Source organism: Coloeus monedula (genome assembly GCF_965178545.1).
Source record: "Coloeus monedula genome assembly, chromosome: 15".
Taxonomy (NCBI): Eukaryota; Metazoa; Chordata; class Aves; order Passeriformes; family Corvidae; genus Coloeus; species Coloeus monedula.
Genome location: NC_138795.1, coordinates 17,061,761 through 17,072,436, shown reverse-complemented (window position 1 = coordinate 17,072,436; position 10,676 = coordinate 17,061,761). Strand labels below are relative to the sequence as shown.

The 10,676-nt window shown below is 57.3% G+C and overlaps 2 protein-coding genes across 8 annotated transcripts in view; both read right to left on the bottom strand.

The window, feature by feature from the left end:
- LOC309578480 (protocadherin gamma-C5-like) overlaps positions 1-10,676 on the bottom strand; it is a gene marked incomplete at its 5' end in the record, with an annotated part of 214,695 nt that overhangs the window by 43,151 nt on the left and 160,868 nt on the right. Inside the window, 2 exons of one of the 7 annotated variants that reach the window (XM_082291154.1) lie at positions 2,277-2,534; positions 2,940-4,727. The exons of 5 other annotated variants lie outside the window; for them this stretch is intronic. In XM_082291154.1, the coding sequence (XP_082147280.1) occupies positions 2,277-2,534; positions 2,940-4,727 (2,046 nt within the window). Of the gene's footprint in view, positions 1-2,276; positions 4,728-10,676 lie in introns of those variants that run through there. One more of the 7 variants, XM_082291160.1, reaches the window with a different exon arrangement.
- LOC309578649 (protocadherin gamma-B5-like) lies at positions 5,265-9,227 on the bottom strand (the record flags this gene model as incomplete). The annotated part of the gene is made up of 2 exons (XM_082291413.1): positions 5,265-5,275; positions 6,266-9,227. 2 exons carry the CDS (start codon positions 9,225-9,227, stop codon positions 5,265-5,267), a joined length of 2,973 nt encoding a protein of 990 aa, XP_082147539.1.

The following is a 10,676-nucleotide window of genomic DNA, read 5'->3' as shown; positions in this document are numbered from 1 at the left end:
TTTCGTGACGGTGTAGAGAGCAGGGCACGTTATGATCAGCTGAATCATTTCAGGCGCTACACAAACCAGGATTTGGAAAACTATGGGTACAGCAGGTTTTCCTAACAGTTCTACTGCTCGAGAAATAACTCCATGGATTACTACTGTGCCCATTCACAGGGTCCTGGGGATAACTCAGTTCCCGGTTATGCCACTCTTGCCACTGCCTCAAAAGAAAGAAAGATATAAACTACAAGACTCAGTTTTTATCTCACAAGTTTTTTCTGCTGTAGCAGTTATTAGAAAACAACATTGCTGTGAGAACGGGCTCTTCCTCCACAACAAGAAGCAGCCACAGTCTGCTTCAGCTGGGGGAAGGACACCTGCCCATAGTGAGAAAGTATTTAGGCAGAATTACGCCCTTCCTCACCCTTTGTTTTATTACATTAATACACAGCTTCCAAGCTTTCAAATAATAAACGTTAATTGAAAACTCTGTGTTGCAAGAAAACTGTAATAAATACAAAAACGGATGATTGACTTTTGAAAAAACCTTCAACCAATAAATTGTTGACGATGAAAATACCTGTGTATGTCTAATAGTCCAAACCTGTGAGCAACTCTGGGATCAAGAAATTAACATCGGCTTTAGGCACATTAGGACCTACTGTCGCTACACCCTCGGCTACAGCACCACCTGTGTTTACACCTCTCTGAAAAAGGCAAAAGGACGAAGAGTAAAGTAGACGAAAATTGCCCATAGAGCAGTAACAATCCCTCGGATATCAACTTTTGTTTGGCAGAAGAGGCTTCTCGTGGACAACAAGGTCATTGTCACTAAATCACTCCAGGTGCAGTAACTCTGGATTGTGCTCACCGGCTGCCAAGGAGCACAGGAGGCAAAAACAACCTTTCTAACCAGTAACACATTAAAATGTACGCTACTCTCTTGCTCATGCACCGCATCGATTTTAAACACTTGGCATGGAAAGATCAAGCGCCGCTACACGAGAGAAAACGATACAAAACAAGACTTAAGGCGATGTAAAAAGCACAAACGAACAACCCCTCCCACCAGTGCATCTCGACATTCCTTGCAATGCCGTGCCGTCTGTAACGCACCTCAGCAGAAACATCGACAATACCCTCTAATTTCTAGATATTCACCCATAGTTTGAAGATATAAAAAGGGGCACATTGTCTCTGGTCTGAACATTCCTTCTGGGAATATCCAGCTCTTCGACTCCATCTTCACAGGAGCACAACGATGACTCACCACCAAGGTGACAAACCAGTGCTAACACATCTATTTTAGATTTAACAACATCAGCAACAATTGTGCTCCTCTTTCACCATCTCTACTCACTCCCGAATGTGAAGCTCACTTTTTACTCAACCAAAGAAATTCCCACCAGCAAACTCGAAGAATGCCTAGGAATGGTCTCCTGGAAAACACACAGTGCTGCACAAAGATGACACTGCTGCAACTCCTGGATGAGGAGCAGGTTCTATGAGGCACTTCCACACGTAAAAAATGTAACAGACCCAACACCAAGCAGGCAAACACTGGTCCACGTTCAATTCCCAGCAGTGGCTTACATTTATTCTAAATACTCTTAAAAGAAAAGGAAAGGAATACAGGGAGTGATTATTAAGTATACCAAAGACAGATTTGAGAAAAGTGCCACTGTTAAAAATCCATACTACAGTGTAGTTCATACTCTGTTTTAAACGACAAAAAAAAAATTTAAAAATATAAGATCAGGTGGTACTATACCCTAGAGCAAATAATGATTGGGGGGGGGGGGGGGGGAAAGTCCTGTAATATGTAATATTGCATCCAAAATAAAAATATTATCGCTAACTTGAGATTTCTAGATGGAAACACAAATGTTCTCTCTGTCATCCTATTCAAGAACATGTGCTGTGGAGAACAGAGCTGACACTGGTAACAATGCGAACTTCCACTTCTTTACAATGCAATACAGCAGATCAGCAGAGCTAAGACTGGCAAGATAACCGGAAGTAAAAAAACCTGGATTCATAAAAACAAAATATCTAAAACAAAAATTCCAGCAGGGAAGAGCCTCAATTGTCCTGAAACGCCCACAAACCATAGGACGGAGATCTGACTGTAAGTCCACCTCCCCGCAGCAAGAGGCACCAGCGCATCGCTCACCGAGGGTTTGCCTTACATGTACGAATATTTCCCTACTCAGGAGAGAGACCACAGGGGGAAAGGACAGGGAAGCAGCAGAAGAAAGCGTCGATGCCAGAGTCCGACCAGAGGAACTCACCGAGGGAGCGGCGGGATCCGCGGGGCGGGAGCCGGCAATATCCTCCTGCCCGAGCAGCGGCGCGGGCTCGTCGGGCGGCGGCCGGGCCGGCAGGGTGTCGCAGCAGCTGCCGCCCGAGAAGCGCAGCTGGCTCTTGCGCGAGTCGGCCGTGAGCGACACCTCGTGCGAGTAGGACTGCAGGAAGGCGCGCACGCCGTCGATGCCCACGAAGTGCGAGACCGGCACGCCGCGCAAGACGCCGCTGTCGGCCGCCAGCAGCTGCTCGCGGCGCCAGCGGCGCAGGCGCAGCGCCAGCAGCAGCAGCAGGAAGGCGACGAACAGGCAGGACACGGCGGCCACGGCCAGCACGAGCCAGCGCGTCAGGCTGCCGGCCGGCTCGCCCGGCGCCGCCGCCTCGGCCGCGCTGCCCAGCTCGGCCAGCAGCTCGGCCACGCTCTCGGCCAGCACCACGCTCAGCGTGGCCGTGGCCGACAGCGCCGGCCGCCCGTGGTCCTTCACCACCACCACCAGGCTCTGGCGCGCCGCGTCGCGGGCCAGCGGCAAGCGCGCCGTGCGCACCTCGCCGCTGTGCAGCCCCACGCGGAACAGCCCCGGCTCCGTCGCCTTGGCCAGCTCGTACGACAGCCACGCGTTCTGACCCGCGTCCGCGTCCACCGCCACCACCTTGGCCACCAGCGCGCCGGGCTCCGACGAGCGCGGCGCCAGCTCCACGCCCGACCAGCCCCCCTTGCCCGATGCCCCAGGCGGAGCCGCGGGCGGGTAGAGCACCTGCGGCGCGTTGTCGTTCTCGTCCACGATCAGCAGCCGCACCGACACGTTGCTGCTCAGCGCCGGCGCGCCGCCGTCCTCCGCACGCACCCACAGCTCCAGCTCGCGCACCTCCTCGTAGTCGAAGGAGCGCAGCGCGTACAGCGCGCCCGTCTCCGCCTGCACCGACACGTACGACGACAGCGGCGCGCCCCGCACCCGCCCCTCCCACAGCCGGTACCGCACGCGCGCGTTCTGCCCCCAGTCCGCGTCCGTCGCGCGCACCGTCAGCACCAGCGCGCCCGCCGCGTTGTTCTCCGCCAGCCGCGCGCTGTAGCGCTCCTGCGCGAACACCGGCGCGTTGTCGTTCACGTCCAGCACCCGCAGCGCCAGCACCGCGCTGCTCTGCAGCGCCGGCGACCCGCCGTCGGCCGCCCGCACCGTCACGTTGTACTCTGACACCTGCTCCCGGTCCAGCTCTCTCGCTGTCACCACGCTGTAGTAGCTGCCGTGGGAGCTCTGCAGCCGGAACGGGACGTCCCCGTCGACTGAGCAGCGCACCTCGCCATTCGCCCCAGAGTCACGGTCCTGAACGTGCAGCAGGGCAACCACAGTTCCCGATGGGGCGTCCTCAGAAATCTCATTTAGTGCCGACCTCACTGAAATCTTGGGCGCGTTATCATTTATGTCTGTGACCGTGATCGTGACTTTTGTCATGTCAGAAAGGCCTCCGCCATCCCGTGCCTGCACCTCAAGTTCGTACGAGTCGCCTTCTTCGAAGTCCAGGCTCTGCAAAAGAGTGGTCTCTCCAGTCTCAGAGTCCAAATGGAATATCTTCGAGGCTTTCTCGGTGATTTTCTTAAACGAGTATTTCACGTGTCCATACAGCCCCTCGTCGGCGTCCGTGGCCGTGACGGTAACGAGGGTGGAGCCCACGGGCACATCCTCGGGCACACGCACCGTGTACTCCGCCTGGCTGAACACGGGCGCGTTGTCGTTCGCGTCCACCACTGTCACACGGATCCGAGCTGTGCCCGTCCGTGCCGGATCGCCGCCGTCAATCGCCCTCAGCACCAGCTCGTGAAACGCCGCCTCCTCCCGATCCAGCGCCTTCGCCAGCACCAGCTCGGGACGCTGATCGCCGCCGGGGCCCGCCTGCACGGCCAGCGAGAAGTGCTCGTCGCCGCTCAGCTCGTAGCTCTGCAGGGAATTCCGGCCTGAATCCCGGTCCTGAGCCTCAGCCAGGGGAAACCGCGACCCCAGGGCTGTAGTCTCACTTATTCTCTCTTCCAGATCAATTTCTTTGAAGCTCGGCGCATTGTCGTTAATGTCCGTGATTTCCACTTCTATTTCATAAAACTTCATCTCCCCCTCCACTATCAGCTCACAGCGCAGCACGCATTGCTGCACACTCTCGCACAGCTGCTCTCTGTCGATCCTCTCTGCCGTCACTAAATGTCCCGTCTTCCCGTGCAGAGCAAAATACTGCGTCCTACCTTCAGAGACAATGCGGACGCCGCGGTCTCGGAGCGCCGGCAGCTGCAGCCGCAGGTCCTTGGCCACGTCGCCCACGAACGAGCCCTTGGGCATCTCCTCGGGCACCGAGTAGCGCAGCTGCCCCCACGCCGCCTCCCACGCCGCCAGCAGGACGGCCCAGAGCAGAGCTCGCTGCCGCCGGCCCCAGCGCCTCCCCGCCGCGCACATCTCCGCCGCGGCACCGCAACACCGCCGTCTTTTCCCCGCCTCCGACTGCCGGTCCGTCTCCCTGTTTAACTCAGATCCCGGCTCAGAGCTCCCGGCTGCTGCCGCCGGTCCTTCCTTCTGGTTGTAGCGCTGCTCCGCACCGCGGGGACGCTCGCAGACCGCCCGCCGCCGAGCCTGACAGGGAACAACCGAGCCAGCGGGTCCGCAGCGGGCGGGGCTGCAGCGCTCCGAGCTTCCTCTCGCTCCTCTCGGTCAACAGCGGCGCCCGCAGCCTCCTGCCGGCACTGCAGGCACCGAGCGCTGCCGAGCAATGCCCGCCCTGCCTTGCCCACGGGCAGCTCGCCCGTGAGAGAGGGGAGGGGACAGTCGCCACCGAGACGTTGTGTTCAGTCCAGCTGGACTAAAGCTGTCATTTCTGCAGCCGCCTTCCAGCAAAGCATGGGATCGCACACAGCTGAACTTCCATCAGACACACGTATGTTCGCTTTGGAGTACACCCATTAACCAACGGGGTATTACTGAGTAGCCATCGAAGTCTCAGTACTTGGCTATGAGACATATAGATCAGGAAGGAGGAAACATCCACTCCGTTATCCTGAGCCCATCGTGTAGAATTACCAGATCTTATGTTATGGAGTAAGGATACGCCTAGAACTTTGATAACTCTTAACATTTCAGACAACCCTAGCTTTGTAGACAAAATTTTCCAAGGGAACCTCAACATATGATAGAACAAAAGAAGAGCTACTGTACATACGAAACATTTTGGAAAACACAAGCTGAATGGTAAAATCCTCCCCTACACGTGTGACAACTGATGAGGCAGGAAGTGACACAGACCATGCTTATTTCATCTGTTCACGGAAGCCTGGCATTTATGCAGCTACCGTCCCTCAAAAGATGTAAGAGGGGACGGAAAAGGGGAGGAGCATTCATTATAAATTAATGACCTGACACTTTTACAACTAAGTCATGCATATGCACGTCCCTTTTGCAGTGAAACACCAAAAGAGCAGTAAATGAAGAGGTTGGTTCTACAGCTGTTACTCAGGGGTGGATCAAGTACGAGAGCTCAGAAAAAAAAAATCTCAAATACCGAGCGTCAATAAAGGAATCTCTTTCTATATATTAAAAATTTGCCTTCATCATTAGAAACTCTCAGCGATTCAGACAACAAGTTTCGAAGATAGAACCTCACCATGTGATAATAGAAAAGCTGCTGTCTCTGCCTGCCTGTTCTAAGTGGAAAATGAAGAAAAACAACAATCACAGCATCACCAATCCTGTACAATTCTACTACGCACAAGCTGAAAGGTAAGAGCCAATTCACTGACCCTTGTCTTATCATCAGATCATGACACAAAAAAAGTGGCCGTTCGTGACGCCGGCTGACAATAAATAGTGGATTAGACTCTTACAGGGATTCATTGAAACACAGACTAGAACGAGCCATCCCAAACGAAAAAGGAAGCCAAAGAACAGACTGCTGCACGCCCCTAGGAAGGAAAGGTTCGAAGAGAAAGACAATGCGAGCTTACAAACCTGCGCTACATCAGATTCCGCGGGAGGCTCTCCAACAGCGGCGCTGCTGCTCGGGCTCGGCTTCTCGCAGGAATCCCCGCCCAGAAGCTCCTCCGCAGACAGGATGGGCACCGGCGGCGGCGGCCAAGCGGCCTCGGGCACGGCGCGCGCCGGCGCCGCCACGCACAGGTTGTAGGAGTAGGGCAAGGTGCCCTCGCAGAAGTCGGCCGGGAAGGCGGCGCCGGCCACCGAGAAGCGCTGCGCGCCCAGGCAGCGCAGCACGGCGGGCGGCCCGGCCCGCCGCAGCCGCGCCAGCACGGCCAGCGCCACGCTCAGCACCAAAAGCGCCGACAGCAGCGCCAGCGCCAGCACCAGGTAGAACTGCAGCTCGCCCGCCGCCGCCTCGGCGCCCGCCGCCCGCTCGCTCAGCTCCGGCAGCGCCTCCTGCAAGCTCTCGGCCAGCACCACGTGCAGCGTGGCCGTGGCCGACAGCGCCGGCTGCCCGTGGTCCTTCACCACGGCCACCACACGCTGCTTGGCCGCGTCCCTCTCGGACACGGCCCGCGCCGTGCGCACCTCGCCGCTGTGCAGCCCCACGCGGAACAGCGCCGGCTCCGACGCCTGCACCAGCTCGTACGACAGCCACGCGTTGCGCCCCGCGTCCGCGTCCACCGCCACCACCTTGGCCACCAGGTAGCCGGCCTCGGCCGAGCGCGGCACCACCTCGAACGGCGCCGCCGCCGCCGGGGCCACGCCTCCCGCCGCCGCGCCACCCGCCCCCGCCGCCGGCCACAGCACCCGCGGCGCGTTGTCGTTGCGGTCCAGCACGAACACGCGCACCGTGGCCGTGGAGCTGCGCGCCGGCGAGCCGCCGTCCTGCGCCCGCACCGCCACCGCCAACTCGCGGCACTGCTCGTAGTCCAAGGAGCGCTGCGCGTACAGCGCGCCGCTCCGCGCCTCCACCGACACCAGCGCCGCCGCGCCCGCGCTGCCGCCCGCCAGCCAGTAGCTCACGCGCCCGTTGGCGCCCGCGTCCGCGTCCCGCGCCTGCACGCGCACCACCAGCGCGCCCGCCGCGTTGTTCTCCGCCACGTACGCGCTGTACGCCGCCTCCTCGAACACCGGCGCGTTGTCGTTCACGTCCGACACCTCCAGCACCAGCTCCCTGCTGCTCCACAGCGCCGGCCTGCCCCGGTCCCGGGCCACCACCGTCACGCGGTGCTCGGACGCCTCCTCGCGGTCCAGCGCGCTCGCCGTCACCACCTTGTACGAGCCGCCCGAAGACGCCACGATGGACAGCGGCGCCTCGCCCGACAGCTCGCACGACACCTGACCGTTCTCACCGGAGTCCGGGTCGTTTACATTCAGCACGGCCACTACGGTGCCAACCGGCGCGTCCTCGGGCACGGGGCTCGAGAGGGACAGAATGGTGATCTCGGGCGCGTTGTCGTTCTCGTCCGTGACGTCTATCTGCACGTTGCAATGTGATACCAAACCCCCACCGTCTCTCGCCTCGAGACCGAAGATGTATTTATTTTTCTCCTCGTAATCGAGGGGACCCGCCGTCCTGATCTCCCCGCTCTCGCTGTCAACAGCGAACAGCGCGAGAACTACGTCCGGGACATTGCCAAAGGAGTAGGACACCCGCCCATTGGTGCCCGCGTCCGCATCCGTGGCCACCACCCACAGCACCAGCGACCCCGCCGGCAGATTCTCCGCCACTCGTGCCTCGTAGATGCTTTTGCTGAATACGGGTGGGTTGTCATTGGCGTCCGTCACATTGACCCGAACCTGGACAGTCCCGGACCTCACGGGATCCCCCCCATCCACGGCCGTAAGCACCAGCTCAAAGGAGCTCTGCTTCTCTCGGTCCAACGCTTTCTCTAGGACTAATTCCGGCTGCATGGTTCCGTCGGGTCTCTCCTTTAAGGCCAGAGAGAAGGACGGGTTGCTGCTGAGCTGGTAAGTCAGCAGCGAGTTCCTTCCCACGTCCGCATCTCGGGCCGTCTCCAGCGGAAAGCGAGCACCGGGAAGCGTCCATTCACCAATCTCGAGCTCCAGAGCAGCCTTCCTGAAGGCTGGGGAGTTGTCATTCACGTCCTCAATGTCCACTTCAATGTGGAAAACGTTCAGCGGATTGTGCACCAGCGCCTCGAAGCTGACAGAGCAGGACGCCGCCTCGCCGCACATCTCCTCCCGATCCAGCCTCTCATTCACGTACAGGTTCCCGTTTTCCTCGCTCACCGTGAAGTATTTCAGCTGCTTTCTGCCGGCAGACGCCACCTGCAGCTTGCGCGCCGGCAGCTCGTCCGCGCTGAGCCCCAGGTCCCGCGCCAGCGGCCCCACGAGCGAGCCTCTGCCCAGCTCCTCGGCCATGGAGTAGCGGACCCGCTCCGCCGCCGCCCGGCACCACAGGCACAGCAGCACCGCGGCCACCAGCGCTCGCCCACAGCCCGCAGCGCGCCTCTGCCGCCGCCTCACCGCCATTCTCTCTCGCCAGCGCTCGCCGCGCTCCTGCCTCCTGCCGCCGCCCTGCCTCCCTTCCAGCCGCTCTCGCCACACAGCGCAGGGGCCGCCGCAGCGCAGCGAGCCCGCTCTGCCCGCCTCGGACGCCGCTGCTCCCCGCCCAGCGCCGTCTCTCGCCGCCGCCGCCGCCGCTGCTGCCCGTGCCGCTGCCGCTCTGGCCGGCGCCGGGCGAGCGAGCAGCCTGCGGGGGCAGGACGCGGCGGCGGCGGCGGCTCCAGCACCGCTCGTTGGCGGCCAACAGCGGCACCCGGAGGCGCCGCGACGCCACTGCAGCCGCCGGATGGCCGCGCTCAAGGGGGCCCGGCTTTGCGCGGGGCCCGGCGGCTGCGCCAAGTCTGGGGTCTCTCCTCGATTGCAAACAGCGAGCGCAGCAGCACTGGCTCTCTGGGATTCCGAGGTCCTTTTTAACGGAGATACGCTCTTGGGTGTTTTTAAGTCGTCTCCTTGAGTCATACAGAAGAGTCACACGCAAGAATTCAGGGCAGAGCAGTACGGAAAAGAACTCAGCTGATCTTGATAAAATCATGGTGTAAAAGCAAGAATCTATATTATAAAAAGGGATGATTTTTGGAGCCTTTCAGCTCTCCATCAGGTATCTTGAATTCTGCTTCCCTTACATGGGACAAATTAACCTGAGAAAGAGATCACCCTAAAGCAATGTTTAGGACTCTACGCTAAGATAGAATAACACTTATTATTCTTTTCTGATTCATGGAAATTCTTTCTTTTGCGTTCCATACTTGAGAACCTGACAGTGAGAAAGTGCAAAGTCATTTTTGAGTCTTTCATAGAACCGAATAAAAGATGTTTCATATTGGAAATACAAACTGTCCTATCCGAGCATCGTGGTTCATTATTGCTGCATGAATGTCATTTACTTTCAGTGAAACATCACAGGGAAAAAATGGCACAGGCCTGGACACCAGACATGAAATCTAACTACTTTCCAAACAATACCCCTTTGGCACACCTATTTCCTGGATCGAAGCCAGGCTCTCAGCCTACTCACAATGCATTCTAAGTGCGCAGACACACCCAACTTGGGCTGGGTATTTAGACAACACTCCACTTCTGAAACCACCAGAATGTATAAATCCATAATTCCGATTCTGTCAGTCATAGCAGGTACACAACGAAGGAAACTGTCGTGTACCAAGTACACATGAGCCTTGCACAGGACCTCGAAACACACACCCCAGCCACAGTCAGATCGTTGGACCACGAAAAAAGGAAAATCCTTGGAACCACAGGTGAGGGCCTCATCTAACTACTAGGAAAAATGGAAATTTATACATTTCCTTCATCCCTTTCAAACCATACCGCAGTAAACTCCTGCACTGGCCCTGTCTCTGGGTAGACTTCTCTCCGTCATCACACAGCATCATGAAAAGAAAAGCTGCACTCACGACTTCTCAGATCCCAAGGATCACAACACAAATGCATGCACAGCGAGTTTTCTGCTCATTGCAATAATTTCAGCAATTCGGAATTGTTGTAAAGGCTATAAGACATTGGCAGCTCAATTCGCGATCCAGTCATCAAAGTATCACTCAAAGGTAACACCATCTTTATCCAGCACATGCGTTCTTTGTAGGGTGTATCATTCTCCTACTCTGAATGCAAGGTCTCCATCTGTGCCCAAGAATTCCCATTCACAGAAAACATCATGAAACAGAAAACCTAAATGGTGAACACACAACCTGGCACTTGGAGTCCAAATGATGCAATATCATAAAAAATAAAGACACCTTTAGACAATTTTCAGAAGGTCATGAATAAACACTGGGAATCAACAAGACACATGCCTTGTCTCCAACATTAATTCTTAACAAGTCTCTCCTCAATCCCTTCACAGCTCACAGAATTATCAGAGTTGTTAAACATTTCCAGAGAGGGTCCACC